Consider the following 20827-nt stretch of genomic DNA (forward strand, 5'->3'; position numbering starts at 1 on the left):
AGTTGAAACCAGGTACCCAAAAATACAGTTAGTCACATTCACCGTAGTGGTAGCAGCAAGGCGATTATGACCATATTTCCAAGCACATCCAATAAAGGTGGTTACCTCATCACCTTTATAAAAGGTGTTGCAAAAACTGGACACCACGAGGCGGCTGGTCAAATGGTCAATTGAATTAAGTGAGTATGATATCAGTTACATACCAAAGAGCACCGTGAAAGGATATATCTTGGCCCATTTCGTAGCAGAATTTTCAAATTTCGGGGAAGAACCCCATAAGTCACCAAAGAAGAATCCATGACAAGTGTATGTGGATGGATCATCCTGTCGAGCAGGGGGAGGAGTTGGTGTGTATGTGGCGACAAATGAAGGGGGAGAGTCGTACCATGTAGTACGATTAGACTTCAAAGTAACAAACAACGAAACTGAATACGAAGCAGTGCTCCCCGGTTTAGAAATAAAAAAGATGTTAGGGGGAGGAGATTGAAATGAAAGCAGACTCGCAAGTAGTGGTTGGGCAAATCATTGGGGAATATCTGGCGAGAGGAATCAAACTCATAAAATATCTCCACCAGGTTCAAGAACAATGCAAATGCCTCAAGTACTTTCAAATCAAGAAAATACCTCAAAGGATAATTTCAAGGCTGATCGATTAGCACAAGCGGCCTCAGCAAGGCAGGAAGAGGTGTTGCCATGGAAGGTTGATCTACGAACGATAGGCAGTCCAGCAGTAGGACAGGAAAGTTTACATATTTGATAGAATACGCCGGGACGGGCTGATGATATAAGGAAGTATTTGAAGACGAGTGATCTACCCCCATCTCGAGAAGTGGCGAGGAAGTCAAAGAGAAAGGAGACTCAGCTTACTGTGGTAGAAAGGGTGATTTACAAGAGACGTTTTTCAAACCCATTATTAAGATGTGTAACAAAAGAGGAGGCATAATACGTAATGAAGGAAATACACGAGGGGATATGCGGAAGTCATTCGGGAGGACAATCACTTGCCGCACAGATTATAAAGGCAAGATATTATTGGCCAAACATGCTCAAGGATGCAAAGGAGTTTGCAAAAAGGTGTGTCTAGTGCCAACCAGATTCACACACCAATTCCAAACACACCTCCTGAGGAGTTATGATCTATAACTTCACCTTGGTTGTTCGCCTGGTGGGAAGTAGACCTAGTAGGCCCTATGCCTCCCAACAATGGAGGAACCAAGTTCATCATTGTGGTCGACGACTACTTTACAAAGTGGGCATAGGCCAAGGCAATGGCAACAATAATAGCCCAAAGTGTGACAAGGTTCCTATGGAAGGCAGTAGTATGTAGATTTGGGATACCTCAGTGTATTGTTTCTAATAATGGAAGGCAATTTGATTCCGAACATTATCGCCAGTGGTGTGTGGAGCTAGGAATCAAAGTCAAGTATTCTTCCCCAGGCCAACCCCAGGCAAACGAGCTAGTTGAAGCAACTAATAAAACCATCATGGGGATACTGAAAAAGAAGATGGGCGACAGAAAGGGGTTGTGGGTCGTCGAGCTCCCAGAGATTTTATGGGCTTACAGAACAATACGAAAAACCTCAACGAGCAAAACACCTTTCGCCCTAACATATGGAAGTGAGGCAATGGTACCGGTGGAAGTCGAGTTACCAAGCTACAGGAGGAAAAACTTTGATCCAGAAGCAAACGTAGTAGGTTAGAAGAAAACTTAGATCTGTTAGGAGAGATAAGGGCAGAAGCAGAAGTCAGGGCTGCAGCTTCTAAAAAGAAGGCAGAGCAATACTTCAACAAAAAAGTGAGGCCTAGATCTTTCAAAACTGTCGACTTGGTGCTAAAAGAAACTGGTGTCACCATGGGAGAAGAAGGGACATTAGGCCCTCGATGGGAAGGCTTTTATGTTGTAGTAGCAAGCAATAGGCCGGGAGCTTACCATCTCAAGGATGCCATAGGGCGTGTGCTACCCCACCCATGGAATGCAGAACATTTACGAAAGTACTACGTCTAAGGGAAAGATATGTCATTTTTCTTTCATTTGTTGACTTTATTTTTTCAATAATAAAAACCTGCACATTTTTTCCACCTATCTTTGGCTTTTCGGCAAACTCAAAAAATGTGGCCAAGACCTGAAGACAAAAGGTGATGTGGTCGAGGGACCTCCCGATAACACCTTTTCGCCAAAAGGTGACGTGGTCAAAGGATCTCCTAATAGCCTAATAATTAAAGGTAAAACGGTTGAGGGATCTCCCCACTAGCCTAATAATTAAAGGTAAAACGGTCGAGGGGTCTCCCTTTAACACCTTCTCGCCAAAAGGTGACATGGTCGAGGGATCTCCCACTAACCTAATAATTAAAGGTAAAACGGTCGAGAGATCTCCCGTTAACACCTTCTTGAAAAAAGGCAACATGGCCGAGGGATCTTCCACTACCCTAATAATTAAAGGTAAAACGGTCGAGGGATCTCCAGTTAATTCCTTCTCGCCAAAAGGTGAACGTGGTCTAGGGATCTCCCACTACCCTAATAATTAAAGGTAAACTAGTCAAGGAATCTTCAGTTAGCACATTCTCGCCAAAAGGTGAACATGGTCGAGGGATCTCCCACTAGCCTAATAATTAAAGGGAAAACGATCGAGAGATCTCCCGTTAACACCTTTTCGCCAGAAGGCGACGTGGTCGAGGGATCTCCCACTAGCCTAATAATTAAGGGTAAAATGGTCAAGGGATCTCCCGTTAACACATTTTTCCCAAAAATGCGACATAGATGAGGAACTCAACCACTAGCCTAACACTTAAGGTATGAACAATATAATACTTAAAGTATGAACAACATATGTTGAAATCTACGCACAGGTTACTGAGAAACAACAAAGAATGTTTATTATTAGATAAACAAAATTCAAAAGCACACAAGGTACAATAATTTTTTTATAAGGTTTCATTACATACAAAGTTTCAGACAAAGTTAAAAAAAATTCCCTTACGGGGTACAAAGCTTTCAAAATATACAAGTCTTATGAGGGGCGAGGGAAAGCATCTGGCATTTCAACCCGACCAAACGAGTCATAAACATGCAAAGCAACGTTACTAGCACGAATAGATTTCCATTTCAAAGTTTGCAGGTTCGTCTCTGGTTTGGCAAGGAGAAGCTCTCGAAGTTGTTTTATACCTAGTTTGAAACCAAGACCCCAAGCTCGCACTCGAACTTTGGGAGTGGTGGCTAGTTGGGGAAGAACCCGATTGGTGGCTAGTGGTGGCTAGTCAGCTCAGACACTTGTTTCTCAAAAATAGAGATTTTCTTTTTGGTAGAATCAACAACTGCGCTAAGTTGAAAATACTCGTTATCACTATTTTTGAGATTTTTCTTCACCTCAATCAAAGTCTTCTCAGCCTCTGCTTTCACGCCTTTCGCCACACACAATTTTATAACTAGCTCTCGCCGCTCATTTTCCACGGAAACCAGGCGAGAGGCGTAGTCAAACTTGGCCACCTTCGCCTCTCCAAGCTCTGCCTTTGCCCGATCATGACTAGCAACTAAGTCATTTCGCTCTTTCAAAGCAAGCTCCACCCGAGTGGCCAATTTGTCTCTCTTTGTTGAAGATCTCCACTTGGGTGACCAAATCATCCCTCTCCCGCACGGCCACTTCTGCTTGATGAAGGCGAGCGACCAAATTATCTCGTTCATGCATAGACATCTCTGCTTAGCAAAGACGAGCAGCAAAGTCATCTCGCTCCTGCTCAATTTTCTTCACTTGGTTTAGGCGGGTAGCAAGGTTGTCTCACTCCTTCCCGAGTATAGCCACTTATTGGCGGTAGTAGTTGGCATCCACAACAGAACTCACCAACTCTCCCCGAAGTGACTCAACTTGTGCATGGAGAGCAACCAATTCATCATCAGCCGTGCAGGAATGAGCTTCCAGTTGGGTCAACTCATTGGCCATTTGATCCTTTTCCTCCTCTAGACGTAATCTGTCTTCCACCAAGTCGGCAGCAAGGCGATCGACCCCCTAAAAAAAATGTTGAATAATAATATCTATATCTTTTCAAGAAATAACGAGAAAAACAAACAGAAAAGAGAAGTAGGTGCAAGAAGATTACCAACGCAAAAATACTTCGGAGATGTTGAACAATAGCGCTTGAAGCCTTTTCACGACGAGCATGTGAGGACGGCGAGGAGCCTGACAAATGAGGGCTAGAAGATCTTCTTGGGTTAAAGGCCTGAAAAGGAGTATTAGCAAAAAGCCCCCGAGGAGAAGCCCCGTCGGCCTGACCAGGCGGGAGGCTAGCAGGTGCCTCAACGTATAGACCCAAACACACTTCAGTTTCATCTCGGTGAGATGGTCCCTGAGTAACTTGAAGATCTTCCTCAGGAACAATCAGAGATGGCTCGCCCTGTCCCCATAGGAGAAACACTAAAGGGAAACCTTGCTCTCACTGGCGAGAGAAATGGTTGGGAAAACAAAAGGTAAGTCGGGAGTAACTCTACCAGAAATCATCGAAGCAAGAGGCGAGCCAAAACCTGTTGTTGTTTCCTCAACATATTTCTCCTCGACATGTCCCCCCTCAACATTTTCCACCCGTGAAGGTTCCACGAGAACATCAAGGGACCAAGCAGTGGAAGGTTGGGACAAAGGCAATGTAGGCAGAGGAGTTGCGAAGGATTGGAACTTCGTTTGAGTAGATGGAGGCACTAGCAAGTTAGGATTCAAAAGGATCACATCATCCTCCTCCAGAGGGCTATCATCGCCTTTCATTAACAAATCATCCACTGATGTGTTTGAGGGCTGAACAGCAGCCGTAGCAGCAGCTTTCGCCGTAATTATGGCCTCAAGATCCTCTTCGGCTAGAGATATCATGTCATCCAAGAAAAGAACAACCTTGAAGTCATCCCCATCGGGAACAGGAGACTAGCATGCCCTAATAGGAAACTCCCGATTAATAGTTTCATCGGCGGGAAATTCCCAACCCAAGCCAGTAAGCAGGAAAAATTTGTTGGTCCAATCTTTTACATGTGAATACTTGCACTCCAAATCAACCAATGCCCTACGGGCTCTACAACTGCAAAGATTCCCCCCCAAACACCTAAACCCATGAAGGGACAAAAACTCACAGACTGTTAAGTCTGGGTACTCATCACCCAAGGGTTCCAATACCCTTCGCCATAAAACACAGCTAACCATCAAAATTCTCCAGTCGTTAGGCACCAACTGAATCGGGGCGAGCCCTAGGACGTCTAACATGTTGCGAACTGGTCGCACGAAGGGCAATCGAAGCCCCATGGTAAAATAGCAAAATAAAGGGCAACAGAGACGACCATACATTTGGCATCGATAGCTTTCTGGTTTGGAGTAGGGGCCCTCAAATCGACAGTCAAGAATGTTGAAGTTGTTTCGAGCATTCTCCAGTTCGCGAGAAGTAATGGTTGAAGACCAGCAAGAACTCGCAAATATGAACGTCGGAGGAGCAACGACAACTCGGGGAGAGGAGTCGCAGGGTGGTGAAGATGAGCATAAACCACACTCTTGGGAGGAAGAAGAAGCCATGGAGGAAGGAAAGAGAGTAAGAACTCAGAAAGAGAGTAAGACCAAAAGTGATAGAAGTTCGAAAGGGGAGGGAAAACAAGTGCCCAAGGGGCATTAAATAGGAGTGTACGTGAGATTACGGTTCACATGCCCGAGGAATGAAAATAAAATGACGCCCTGACACACCTCGAAAAATGAAACGATGCTTAAATTCAAGTCCCATCACATCGTGTGTAATGAGACTTCGCAGGGTAACTAGAGAGGGCATCCCGCCCAGTTAGTACAGTATGGGCTTGGGCCTTCGATTATTCCTGATTGTAGCCCCAATACAGAAGGGGCCCAACAAAATACCGAGAGGGCTCAGCCCACTGCCAAAACCGAACTTGGTAACCACCCAACGACGATAAAGGAAAAGAACAGTTACAATGATGATCCATTAAAGTCTGAACCCTCATATCCAAGTTTGAATTTGAATAATAGATATATCTATTATCATTTAAGCAACATAATGGTTTAGAAGTTTTATATAATAGGAGAACCCATGTACGTAAAAAGGATCTAATTTCTTTGATATTAAGAGTAATTTACAGTTATTGATTTAGGCATCGGAGGCGTTCCCTCAAACCCCCAAGCTGCCTTATTCTTTGGTTACAAGTGACCGTTCTGTAGTGACTGTGAAGCATGTCCAAAAAGTGACAATAAATTTAACTTTATTTCTCGTGAAGAGGTCAATTACAACATTTAATAATAAGGATGCTCTTATGCATTTAATTAAATAAATCCAATATTATATTTATAATTTATTGTAAAATCAATTATATTAACAGTAATTTAGGTTAGTTGTGAGAACTAGAATAAAAGGCGAATGGGACTCACTAGGTTTTATTTTTCCCTTCGCTCTCTCGAGTTATATAATAATAGAGTTTTATTATACAACTTCCACCACACTCCACACTCCATATTTTTTTAAATTTTTAATATTTAAAAAAAAAAAAATTTTGAATTTATTCTTTTTAAATTATTTCAAATTTTCTATTCATTATTTATATAATAAATTCTTTATAAAAGAAAAAAATAATAAAAATTAAAAATAATGTAGAGTGTGGAGTGTTAAGAGGTTGTGAAGATTTATTGATAATAATATAAGAGACCTGATAGAAACACGGGCAGAAATGCATGAACAGTAATGCTCATTTGGTCTTGGTACCAGCATACAGGCTTTGTAATCGATATCATTTCATATAAATACCCCTTTTAAAGAGTGCCCAACCACATACGAAAGTTCTTCCCAAGTGTGTTACAAGAGACAATTAAAACAAAAGACTGCTGTTTTTGCAAAACTAGAAATATTAATTTTTCCCACACGCATATTGGCTTACAATAGGGCTCATTGGGGTGGTGCTGACTGCCGTGTGAGCTCTGCATAGAACATTTCTAGTTTTTTATTTTATAAATCAAAGACAGACAAATAAATTCTTTATAAATGGGAGACATAAATCAAATGGAGAAAAAATCTTTTCTACTCCAACCACATAGAAGAAAATAAATACAAGGGGCAATAGAGCAAATTCATTATATATGGCTTTCCTTCAACAATTTAAGGCACATGCATTTCATGTTTATACCATATACCTGACTTCTGCTGCTCTAATAATTTTATAAACCTAAGAGAAATAAATAAATAAATAAAACTGAAGTAAAGTTGACCAAAACATTAAATGGAGAAAACATTTTTCTTCCTTTCTCAGCACTCAGAATTAAATACAATTGCAACAAGTTGTGGGGACAACATACATATATCTTTCCTCTTTTTAGTTTCCTCCCCAATTCAGGCAGATACTGTCATAAGCACAAACATGAGTAAGTTCTGCTAGATTAACTATTGACTTCTCCCCAATTACTGTACCAAATTAATATTACAAACGACTACCATTTATCCAATATTGCTCAGAGATATTCTTTACAATGTAGGGGGTCGAGGAAACTCCACGGATCAATGCTTACAAGTAGTCAGATAGATCTGCTTGGTTCTCCAAATCCCATACAACAACTTTTCCATCCAGTCCTGTCATTTTGAGGCATCAGGATTAACATTAATGAAAAGGCACCTTTCTCAATCGGCAATGAGGTTGATGTATATGTTTGAATAAAAATTTTGTAAAAGTTTCTATTTTCCTTCTCACAAACCTGAGGTGCTGAAGCGCATTACCGTAGAGATCCCAGGCTGTCTAAGCGGCACAATGCAACTACAGTTCCAAGACAATGTTGTGTCATGCATTCACTCAATAATAATTAATAGGGGTAAAGGTTGCCCTTTCCACTTGCTTATTGTTATCCACTCCATTTTGTAGGTATACGGGACTTATTTTTTTATGACAAGGAAACCCGGAAACCGTGCAAACGCAATGTCTTTAACCTGGTTAAACCTTAGATCCGTGTAATGCATCCCCATTATACGGATCAGGTAAATCATCGGTTTTTCACCGATGGGACATGGCCCTAAAGGTTGTTTGCCCCCAAGTGTTCAAACTTAGACCTAGAGGAAGCATACCACCAAGAGCAAAGCCCTTACCACTTGAGCCAACCCCTAGGTGTTTGGTATATAAGACTTATAAAATGAAAAAAGTAGTGGATAACACAAATTCAAGGTGGAAGGAGGGCTACTCTTGGGAATTTAAAGAAATATGCTCAACAGACAAGGAAACCAACAAAGTAGTTTTGAATTGACTATATACTTTATGCAGTTCTCATGAACTCCTCCTCTTGATCTTGAAGGTTCAACGGCATCGGTGCTCACTCCATGCTTTGATTGCCCATATAGTTTCCCAAATGCTTCAGAAAACTGGTGAAGAAACATAGAAATCTTTATGACATTCTCAAAACAAAAATAATCTCTTGTTAGCTCAGAACATGAAAATAAAAGGGCGACATATGGCATACGAATGCTAAAACTTCTTTTTTTATAAGTGATAATTCTTCATTAATAAGCCCAAACAAGTACATAGGACATATACAAACTAACCGTCTATCTAGAAGATAAATATATAATAAACTCATGTAGATTTTGCCCATTAAAATCTATGGCAGCAGTCCAGGATAAGAGTTTTTATTAAAAAAAAAAAAAAATGTTCTGAGCTTCCCCAATATCTCTTCGCAATCTTCAAAGTTCCTGTCATTCCTTTTCTTCCAAATGCACTACGAGTCCAGTAGGAACCATCTTCCACAGCTGCAATTCACGGATTGCCACCTAATCCTCTCAAGTCCAAAACTCTTATTGGCATGATCCAAATCAATCCAACTGTAAAATTCATTCCACATTGCACTCACAATCTATTAATGAAGTAGAAGATGATCAACAAACTCCCCACTCCTCTTACACATACAACACCAATCAATCTGCAATGTCTCTTAAAATTTTCCATGGTGAGAATCTTGCCTAAAGAGGACATCCAGCAAAATAACGCAGCTCTCAAGGGAACACCTTTGTCCAAATATTCTTCCACGGAAATGGGTCATAGAAGGTATGAACACTGGCCAGAGAATCTTGCCTTCTCCCTCTCTTCTCAGTCTAGTAGAATACAATAGATTGAAAAAGTCATGAAACACATCCACCCAATCTCAAGCAACTCTGATGAAACTTATATTCCACTGTAGAAGATCAGTATCAATCTCCAAGTTGATACTGTCTGCTACCGAAACTTCCTTGTAACGAGTAACACTATAAACATTGGAGAAAACATCCTTGAGAACCCTATCACCACACCAAAGATTGTGCCACAATCTAATCCTGGATCCCTCTCCCGCTTCAAATCTGATATTTTTAGAAAACTGCCCCCAAAATTCCTTATATTCTTCCATAGCCCCTCCCATGATGCTTCTTTGATAATATGGAACTCTATTCAGCTTCTTTTCATATTCAACAATAAGCTCTGCCTATCACACTGGCTTCCATTATGTTGTCAGAGATTGAACTAGCTTTGACTAGTCCAAAATCTTCATATATCAATATAAATCCGACTCCAACTCGAACAATTTGGAGTTGGAGTCGAATCGGAGCTTACACAAGTCGGAGTCAGAATTCAGATTTGAACTCCGACTAAGTCGGTGCTCACCCCTATCATTGACTAGTCCTTTTGGAGTATAAATCATGTGGTTTGGCCCTTCCATTGGGGCGTTACAACAATTCATCAGTAGAAGCAAATAACAATATATGTCTCAGATGAGAAAATACATTTGGAGTTCTTTTTTTGTTTTTTTGTTTTTTTTTTATCAGTTGGACATTTGGAATTCTTTTATCAGTAAAGATGATTGCACATATAAGAATGTAGTTGACAGCCAAAAGGTGAAACCAGACCTTTGTGTCACTGCTTAATGGCCACCAACACACTGCTGCTATACATTTTGAATTCTTAACCTACCCACATACTTAACTGCAGGCCGACGTTTAAATCTTACTGATTAACAAAAAGGATAAAGTTTAAAACCAGGAGGACAAATCAGCATATCCAAGCTGTTAACTAAGTGGTCAGGTGTAGGTGATGTATGGGATCCCACATTACGTGGAAAAGAGAAGTTCTTACTCTTTATAGTGTGATTCCAATGGGGCTCCAATTGTACCATTAACTAGTCTTTTTGAAGTATGGCCCAGACATGGCTTTGGCCTCCCTTGGAGTGTTACATAACATCTTTCAGTCTTGCAGGTCACCAGTGTGGAACTCAATAGGACATTCTATTTGTCTCTCAAAGTGATGAAAAGACTTAACTTTCAAATTCTTTAAAGAGGTTGTCACGCTATGCTCTAGCACCATGTTAACCAATCAGGTGGCAAATCTAGTAAAATTCTTTTTGGTCATCCTCTTCTGACACCCCACATGACATCTGTTTTTTTTTTCCTTTTCAAAATAATTCATACCTTGTAGCTACTGGGTCAAATTTTTTATAATTGTATCTACAGGGTCATAATTAACTTCAAAGCCTAATTTAATATTATAAAAATATAAATACTCCACAATCATTTCCTGCATTTGGAACACATATTTATATATATGATGAGAGATGAAAGTTCATGATTCCTTGTATGAAAAACTTCATGGAAAAATCCTATTTATCATGAGAGCAGGTGATAGTTTCAGCATGGAAAAGGTTATAGTATTATATCTATTCACATTAACAAGTTAGCCATGAGTCCATGACCGTACCTGTGAACCATATTTTGATCCTGAAGATGCCATTTTCCTTTCACCGAGAAATCTGACAAAGCTCCTAGGGATATGAAAAAACAGATATCACTTCAATATTTTCTGGAATGAAACTAAAGCCATTAATCAATGTTGCGAGTGGCCTTCTTTTTTATTTCCTCTTTTTTAAATCTTTTACATACCGGGAATAGAAAAATTTTGGTATACCCTAGGTGATTATATTAATGCTTATGGTCATATCTATAAGCCCTTGGCCTTTGGGCAAAATGGCACCTCCATCCCCCTTCCTCCAAAAACACAAGTATCGGGTAGTCAGTAAGGTCAGAGTTTGAGTCCCCTTGGGTGCAACAAAGTACAATGAAAAATATCTTCAAACCATTAGAGTTGTTTCTTTTTTCTTATTTTTCTTTGGGGAGGGAGGGTAGGGATATGCCCATTACTCATGGTGAGACCATCCTCGACTTTTTGAAACATCCCTCCTGGGTGACATTTAAAGAACACAATTTTGATTTGCACAGATAGATTATTAACTTTTCTTTTATGACAAGAAGCCCCGGAGACCGTGCAATAGTAACCTGTTCTTTTACCCAGTTAAATACCATATTGTTAAATACCAGATGGGTTGTATTTTTAAAATTTCTTAAATACCATATTCCTCTTTCATCTGCTGCAAAAACCATTGGGCTGCAGTCGAACCCCACTCCTACGATCATTCTCTCAGAAACAAATAAAACCTGAAAATTCATAATACATTCATCCTCAATATCCACATTCAAATTCAAGTTAGTGAAGTGACATGAAGAAAATTATTATAATCAATTAAGTTTAAGAAGAGAGGATGCTGACCCACATCACGAAGAGGCAAATCACGGAATGCAACATTTTGAGCCAAAGGGGAAGGTCCAACATCATCGACAAAATAAATCATAGAATTATGACCTGCACAATATCATAAATGAAATATATAAGGAAAAACCATTCTCAATAGGCTTCAATATAGAACAATACCTTCAACCTCTTCAAAGTTCATACAACTTTCTTCGGCACTTAGAACAGACAGCAGATACCAAAAAGAATGGATTAAGAAATTTGAAAACATCTCAAGTGGCAGCAATGTAAGCACAGGAGACATCTCTTTTTTTAATAAGAGATAAGTATTGATAAAGAGCATCAAAAGGTGATAGCAGGATTCAACTTCAAGAACATATCCTTTCATACAATAGCTGGATAGAGGCAATTATAATACTAAAAGCCCATAGTGGGCAGTTTGAATTGCTGTTTGTCAATAAATGCATAGGAAAAATCTCTCACCTACATAAGCTAAGGTATTGCCACTTGGAGACCACTTCACCCCAAATGCCCATGAAAGTGAGAGATCAAGCTGAAGAATTTGCTGTTTCAAGAGAAACGGGACATATAGATGGCCACATACATTTGAAGTTAGAAAAAAAAATGCAAAATATGTTTTAAGGAAAAGACAGGAATCCATCCTCCAACCAAATATATACATGGAGAATAATAAAATAATACCTCTTTTTTTATAGGTAATATGAAGATTTTATTGACAAGTAAATAGGCATAGCCCAAGTAAACAGGAAGTAATAATAAAATCATACTGATGAGCTGTGTCTTTGTAACCCTCATTAGGAAAGCAATAAAAAAGAGAACCACATGTATTGTGCATGGAAATAAAAAAAAGTAGGGTTGATACTGATTAGCATGGTTTCGAGTTTCAAGGATAAAAATTTAGGGCATTCCAAAAACCAGAACCATGACCATTTTGTTCATGAACCTAAAGTTTCAGATATTAACAACCCTTGAAAGTTGAAAGTTTATGAGGCTGTTTGCCTAATTAAAGTAAAGCGGACCAAGGGTACATGCTCTTCAAAACTTGGAGAAAATTCACAACTTCAAAACCTATATTACCTTTAACACTTGCATATTGGTCTAAGGTTCTCTAATTTATTCAAACCCAACATTGAATGATGGTGGCATTCAAACAAAGGGTGGGTATGTATTATAAACCTCAAAAACATTTGCTTCTTTGAATATATAATTTACCATTGGCATATTATTACTTAAAGAGCTTTACTCCCAAGCTGTTACTGCACAAGTATATGTCACCCCCAGAAACAAATGTACATTTAATAACTTTCCCACACAACACAGTTCAATACTATGAGGGAACAGATGAGATCTTTAACCTCCCCAAATTTTGAATCTGAAGAAGGTCCTGTTCTTGAATCCCTGAATCATTTTCCATTGAGACAACAAAAAATATTAATTGCATGTCATAACAAAATTGAGTAAATTACAAAAGCTGATAACACTCAGCAATTATATTTGACATACTTTGTGTCAACGCCTTTAATAAACGTGGAAAATACTCTGCATTTTCCATCTGTGGATGTCGTTGCAAGAAGAATCTGTAGTTATAAACACAAATAAATCCTCACAGTAAATGGCTGCTGTCATGTTTGTAATGAATTTTAACAACTTCACTATTTAAAATGATAAAGTGATAAAAAAAAAAATGGAGTGCTGTCCAAAATTTAGGAAAAAAAATTAAGGGTTGAATTTCTTGACCAACGTGCCCAAAAAGGGATTGAATTAGCTCATCAAATTAGCCCACCATAAAATTTGCAAGTGTGAGTGCATGGTTCAAACAAAGAGATTTTGGCCTAATAATGACTAGCTGGCGCTTAAAATAAGCTAGTCCCACTCCTACTTCAACTAGTGTCTCTGTTACAGGATGATGAGGATCCTAAAGAAACAAAACGTTAATTAGATATATGCAGAGATAAAGATAGCCACATGACAAGGCGACACCATCAAAACTCTTCATCTTCAGCATTGCATTAAATCCTTGTGTAACTCAAAAGTGTCTAACAAGGTGCAGAATTCTGACAGTAACATCCTCACAAAATCTAAATATTTTGGCCTCATGACAAGTTGGTCACATGCCTGACTCCCAGTTTCAGAGCAAGACTTAATAAAATTAGAAACACTTACAGACATTTTGATGAACAAGTTTTGACTAACATGCTGAGAATGTTTTGTAACGTCTGTTTTGCAGGTATGTTTTATAAAAAGAAATTGACACATGCAAGCAACTAGTTTAAATGTACAAAAAAAATACAAGAAAAAATTATAAATTGCTCACATTATTTGGATGCCAAGCAACACCAGTCACAGAAGAATCATGTCTTTTCCTGATTAGTTTACTAACCCACCTGGATAAAAAGTGTACCACATAAGAATTAACAAAAGATGGTATTCAACCTTTTCTTTATAAGTAAAATAAGAACTTTTATTAATAAGAATGAAATAGGCGAAAGAAATGAAACACATGTACACAGGGAGTATACAAAAGAAACACCTAAATACATTTTAGGAACCTGAAAACAAAAACAGAAAAGCATGAACAATAGTTCCATTGAGCACTATGGCAGAAAACCAAAGCAATAAGGTGTGCAAAAAAAGATTTTGAAGTTCCTCCAATGTGCGCTCCTTTACTACAAAACACCGATCATTCCTTTCCATCTGGATACACCACATTAAGGCACATAGGGACCATCCTCCAAATCGCAGCCACCTGAGAACAACAACCGTGAAGACCGTTCCAGCTAGCTAATAGATCCACCACCCTCAAAAGCATTACGCAAGCCATGCTAGTTCTACTCAAGGAAAGCTGCCTCAAAGGGATGATCTTCGCACCACACATCATGCCAAAATGTAGACTCATCGCCCACTGTAGATCTGAGAAATTTAGAAAAACTCCCCCGCCCCTTGTATTTTTCCACACCACGCGTTCTTGATTTAAGATAATAAAATTTTTTCGAATAGTTGACTAGTTCTTGATGCTTGATTTTTGCAAGAAATATTTTTGCTTCCCATAAGAACTTTAAACAAAAGAGAGGAAACAGAATTAACAAACAATAGTATGACATATCATAATGACTATTACTAACATGTCAATCAATTTTATGATATTCTCATGAAATCAAGTTACAAACAGCCTTGGATTATCTATACAGCTACGATTTCTAATAGATTCTTCATCAACAAATCAAATCAAGATCATGATTGGTTATCAGAGATTTGCTGATGCCCAACTTAAACTTAGGTGGAGTAAACATTATTCAAACCAGGTTCAAACCTAAGTTTGGAAGCTTTCGTTTAAGCACTATTCTAGACAAATCTGGAACAAACTGGATTGATACAATCCACTATAACTATAGCCCAAAAACGAGCAAGTACGTGAAGCATAATAATGAATAATTGTACCTCAGTAATTTCATGTATAGGTGAACCCAGGTAAATATCAAGGAAAAGAAATCAACTAAGCACAGGGAAGTGAAAAGAAGCGAGGCAAAAGGCTAATTACCAGTTATTCTCTTGCTCATAGTAGCATATACAAACAGTTTTAGCCCCACTTCCAACAGCAAACTTGTTTTCTGGGATAAAGAAAAAGATGAATCAAGCATCATTATGTGATATTGCAAGAGTAACAGATTCTATACGTATACGTGCAAGCTTCTGTGAGGGAAATGAAAAGGTTTTCTATTGCTTGTTTTGATAAGCAGCAGGTCCATGTGTGCTCATATATGTTTCATGAAGCAGGTTATCTCACACATGCAGGTCCACTGCAAAACCATAAGGGGATTATAACAATAACTGTACGAAACAATGTAGCAAAAACACAAACAAGATATTACATGCCATTTGGCATCCAGCAATCATGCATGGATCTGAGTTGTGAAACTGAATGCAGTTATATTCATATCCATCCATATGTTGAATTAAACCTACACTGATCAGAGCATGCACAGATAATTATTGGGTCATTAGGTGTTGGGGTGACGGGAATCAAGGTGTTGGGGTTGGTGTTCGGGTAGAGTTTTAGTTCTACAGGAAACAAGGATTGGGGTCGGGTCTGATGTACTTTGGGTTGGTTTTTTTATGGGCTTTTTGGGTCATTAGGGGCTTGTTGGGTCATTTTGGGTAAGGTGTTTTCTTGTATACATTCAGTGTACTTGGTTTCTCCTTTTGATATATACAATATTTTTACTTATAAAAAAAAAATTATAGATTGTGAGTATCATGGGTATTAACTTCAGACCCGTACATCATTATTTAAATCTTTTTTCTGGACAAGTACAAATCCAAGAATATCATCCAACTCTGAAATTTTCAATGAGATGTCTTCTGTCTTCTGAAATAGTAATTAGCCTGCTTCTAGCCTTCATTAAGAATAGGAAAGACTACTGATAAAATAATTAAGAATAGGAAAAACCTCCAAGCCCCTATAAAGAAAACCATTTAAAGGTGACTTATTTGTCTTTTCTCTGTTCAGTACAAATCAAGCTTGATATTAATGAGTCATTAATTATTACAAACATACAAAGATACTGTAGCCACTGAACATTTTTTAGCCTTCCAGACAAAAATAAGCAAATTCTAAATCTACTATCCAGCCAACATTCAATCAATTTGACATAACACAGGTAGTAAGGCTGATAATTTTTACTCTCCTTAGTCTAGCACTCCCTTTCATTGAGATTGGGCATATAATTTTTACTCTCCTTGGTCTGGCACTCACTACATAACACAGGTAGTAAAGATAATTTGAGTTGAGTATTTTTTGGATTTTGGGAAAGGAGAGAAAAAAAGTTGAATAAAAAATATTATGAAGTTAAAATATTGTAATAATATAGTTTTATAATATTATTTTTGTTTGAGAATTTGAAAACGTTGGATTTTTTATTTATTTTTTATTTGAAAGTTTGAAAAAATTGTAACGATTAGTTTGAAAAAATTGTAATGATTAGTTTGAAAATCTTGTATTTGAATTATGTTTGGGAATAAGATGCGCTAAGATGAAATGAGATCAGATGAGAATTTTGTATCTTATCTAAGGCCCCAAACCTGCCCCAAATTTTTTATCAGTAGTAAGAGTCTTAAGACTAAAACAATACAACAAACAGCAGCGCTCAAATGGTAAAGTAATTAGTAATATAAAAGATGAAGGGGTGAATGAAAGAAGAAGTGGGAAAAAAAGTGTTCCAAGACCTTTTGGACTCCACTGGACACAGAGTGCAGCACGATTTAGCCGAAGGATAACAAGGGTTGGTACCCATTCCGATCCTTCTAGATTCCACACATATCTAAAGAGATTAAAGATTAGAAAGCAGGTCTAATAATGAACTAATTTAATTAAAAAGTAAATTGACGAGATGTGTGTGCTGAGAGAGAGAGAGAGTAATGCCAAAATTTACTCACTCTAGATACAAATAAAAAATATCTACGTCCGTATAGGAACTTACGAATTCCGATCATGAGATGCAGTAACTATCCTGTTGGACCTTGCACTCCAGTCTATCCCAGAAACAATTTGGTCATGCTGTTTCAGACAGAATGGCAAATTTTTTAAGACACTACTTCCACAAATGTATTCATCAAAATAAAGTATGATAAAAACCTGACAACGAAAAGATTTATCGATATGCAATTAGTTTCATGCCATACTTCTGTATCTGACTACACATGAATGTATGTTTATGCAGAATGGTTCATCCAAGGAAACTAAATACCAACCTTATGAACCATGAGGCTGTGCTATGCTCAGAGATGATAGAGCACAAGAAACTGATATTAAGCAAAAAACAGCAAAACAGAAGGTAGTTTCTGTATAATCTAAGAAAAATGGTTTCTTTAATTACTTCAAGCAAGAAGATTAAGAGTGAACAGCAGGTATAGAATATGTCCTGACCTCCATTTGAAAATTGGAATGCATCAAAAGTGTACATGAATGTTTGTGCAATACAAGAATTGTTAAATAAATCCTTATTGTCCAACTAATAAGAAGTGAAAAAAGGAATTAAAATATTTCAATTGTCAAGAAAAATCAAACTACAAAGGGATGGGCAAAGGAGTATACATGTATCAAATCTACAATAATGTAATTTACATCTTTCTACACACTCCTAGAGTTGCTTTTGTAGATTTGATATAATTAGCAGGTGTTAGATTATGGAAAGTCCGTCATAAAGCTTGTTCTTTATGCCACTGCTAAAATATCTCAATTCAAGACGCAAATATCTCCTCCTAGCATTCATAACAATCACTTACAGTGAAGAATGATAGCAGTGAACTCTCTGCAACATAAATAATGTAGAACAGCTATTTCTATTGACTGTGAATTTTTTAACCATGTACCTTTTGAAGAACATGAACCTTTTCCCACTTGTCTTGGGACAGTCTATAGATATGAACTTCATTATTGTTGGGACAAAATGCAACCACTGCAAAAAGGAAAAAAAATGCATAAATAACATTAACAATAAAGTCTCGTTTGGTTACACAGACGAGATGAGATGAGATGAGATGAGATGAGATGAAAAATTTGTGAATAGTAGTGAGATAATTTGCGAATAGTAGTGAAATGGTTTGAATTAAGATTTTGATGGAGTTTTGGGAAAGGAGAGAGACAAACTTGAATAAAAAATTATAAAGTTAAAAGAGGGTCAGAATATAATTTTTAAGATTATTTTTGTTTTGATATTTGAAAAAGTTAAATTATTTTTTGTATTTTGTTTGGAAGTTTGAAAAAGTTGTAATGATTAGATGAAAAAGTTGAAAAGTTGAAAATCTAAATTTGAAAAATGTTTATGTATGAATGTTGAGATGAGATGAGATGGTTTGAAAAGTTCGCAAAACCAAATCAGGCCCAAATATATATATTACAACAATTTAAAAACAGACTCGAGCAATGAAAATTCCATTCCAGGGATTTGTCTACAATAATAACTCTACTGTGATTTCTTCAACCACCATCCAATTGTAGCCAATGAATGTGTAATACCCCGGTATGTGTATAGGAGGGTGGTGAACTGTGGAAGGGGTCCAAATTACTTGGGAGGGAAACGTTTTTACTCTTTATAATGATTCCAAAAGGGCCCTAATTGTAAACTTAATTGATCCTTTTGGAGTATGGGCCTAATGTGATTTAGGCATCCATTGGGTCGTTACAAATAGTATCATAGACAATGCCAGCCATAAATGTGGGATTGAGCCGTACCACCTATGATGGAATGGCCTGACAAGTATGCAGGGATTTTAATGAGGGAAGAGAAGATTGAGAGCAGTCAATGGATGAGCATAGAAGTTTATTTTTCAATATTTTACTTCATTGGTCGATTGTAATTGATTTTAATGGCATGTCTTCTCTTGACTTCCTTGTATCGCTATACTAGCAGGCATAGGCGACGCTCTTGTATATGTCCTGTATACTCGGCCCTTTGTCTATTTTATGCTTAATAATATTTTGTTTACCAATCAAAAAAATTGAGGAAAGATCGTAATACCCTAGATTGTGTATAGGAAGGTGGTGGGATTCCACATTGCTTCGAAGGGAGAAGTTCTTACTCTTTATCATGATTTCATGGGGTTTCAATTGTTACATTGACTAGCCCTTTTAGAGTATGGGCCAAAATATGGCTTGAACTTTCCTTGGATCATTATAGATCATGAATAAATTATGGTGAATTTACATAATAAACACCAGTTGCTAAAAGCAGGAAAACAATAAACTACTAAGATGAAATCTCGTATATTATTAGAGAAAAAAACAGGCACAAGGAGCAGATAGTGCCTTTTCGCTCACTCTCTCAGTCCTTCGTCAATGCAGAACTAGCTCAGGAAGCCCAATTGGTACACATGAAGGGATCAGTCACAAGAATTTTGGAAAAAGGGATCAGTCACAAGAATTTTGGAAAACCGAACAAAGATTTAAAGCTACACATATCGACAAACTCCAGCAAGCTTGCTAATTCTCTTTAATTTATTTACCATTGAATATAATATTACCACCACATCCATCATTTTCTTCCCCTCCTTGAGAAATACAAAAAAAGAAAAAAAAATAGACTAACAATTCAACCAACAAAGACCTAACAAATTAAAAATGAGATTCCAAATATGCTAAGCGCACAGTATATGGTAGAGGAATATCATTACATATCAGATTAAAATGTTGTTCGTCCCCAAATCAAATAAACAAAATAATCACTCAATTTTAAGCCGTTAACAATAATTTAGCCAAGCCATGTCTCTTGTTTACAAACCCAGAAAAAGCTGGAAAATTTTCTAAGACATCGCAAATATTTGCCAAAAATTTATTAGAAACCAAATAATAATCCAATCAACTATCAGATCAATTTCTAAATTAAAACTTAGACAGAAACTCATCGACTTTCTCAATAAAAAGAACTCAGTCGAAAACCAGAATAAAACACTGGCCACTTACTAAATTTGCCAAATTATGTATTGTGTAGAACAATTAAACCGAGCAAGACTGCCTTGTCCAAAAAAAAATACAAAAACCTAAAGAGATAAATAGTGCACGAAGTTAAGCAACCGATAACCAGAAAGGAAAAAAAAAATAAGCGAAGGAAATGGGGGGACGGGGCGGGAGGGGGCGGGGGAGGAGAAGAGTTGAAGCAATTACTGGATTGGTCGGGGCTCCAAGCATGGCATGTGATGCACTGAGCGAACTGATGCACTGCGATCGCCGCCATTTTCTCAAAGCGATCCTGTTATTGTTTGCTTCTTGTGGATCCGAAATCTGTACGGAAAGGAAATGATCCGAAAGAAAGAATGGGAAAATGTGAACGAAGAGGAAGAGATCTGGCAGATGCAAATCCGATCACAAGAACAGAAGGAACGGGGGACATAATAGTACTTTAACCCCGTAGTGACTGACAGGCCGGGGCACCTAAAACGAGTAATTCTACATTCAATCGTAAAATACATAAATATCACGTAATTGTTTTAAAAAATAATGAAATTTATTATTAAAAAATTAATTTTTTTACATATATTCTATGTTTTATTTATTTTTTTTCAAAATAATTACTCGACAGTTGTACAATTCACAATTATAAATATCTTTTCTATAAATGTTACCATCTCTTTCCCAATATTTGTTTTCTCATTTTATATTGAAAAATACTCTAATTATAAAGGAATTACATAAAAATAATCTTACAAATTGATGTGGTTTGTCAGATTATAAAATTACTTTTATTATAAAATAAATTTAACAGATCAGAT

At 37.5% G+C, this 20827-nt stretch overlaps 1 protein-coding gene across 1 annotated transcript; it reads right to left on the reverse strand.

Moving 5' to 3' along the window:
* Window positions 1–7230: 7230 nt before the first annotated feature.
* LOC108996642 (actin-related protein 2/3 complex subunit 1A-like) lies at window positions 7231–20500 on the reverse strand. Its single transcript, XM_018972645.2, has 15 exons — window positions 20223–20500; window positions 17933–18018; window positions 17041–17117; window positions 16787–16881; window positions 15102–15171; window positions 13878–13947; window positions 13067–13140; window positions 12919–12961; window positions 12026–12107; window positions 11565–11653; window positions 11363–11448; window positions 10715–10778; window positions 8252–8358; window positions 7704–7762; window positions 7231–7581 (listed from the first exon to the last, which is right to left on the reverse strand). The coding sequence occupies exons 1-15, from the start codon at window positions 20290–20292 to the stop codon at window positions 7517–7519; spliced, it is 1137 nt and encodes a 378-aa protein (XP_018828190.1). The 5' UTR covers window positions 20293–20500; the 3' UTR covers window positions 7231–7516.
* Window positions 20501–20827: the final 327 nt, after the last annotated feature.

Source organism: Juglans regia, chromosome 10, assembly GCF_001411555.2.
Source record: "Juglans regia cultivar Chandler chromosome 10, Walnut 2.0, whole genome shotgun sequence".
NCBI classification, from domain to species: domain Eukaryota; kingdom Viridiplantae; phylum Streptophyta; class Magnoliopsida; order Fagales; family Juglandaceae; genus Juglans; species Juglans regia.

Excerpts from the sequence above, each read along its gene's own strand:
- LOC108996642 (XM_018972645.2), bottom strand. The coding sequence starts at position 20,292 with ATGGCGGCGATCGCAGTGCATCAGTTCGCTCAGTGCATCACATGCCAT. Across the intron at positions 12,108-12,918 it reads CAGATTCAAAATTTGGGGAG|CAAATTCTTCAGCTTGATCT; the intron begins GTTAAAGATCTC and ends CTCTTGAAACAG. Across the intron at positions 7,763-8,251 it reads GTTCATGAGAACTGCATAAA|TTGCATTGTGCCGCTTAGAC; the intron begins GTATATAGTCAA and ends TTGGAACTGTAG.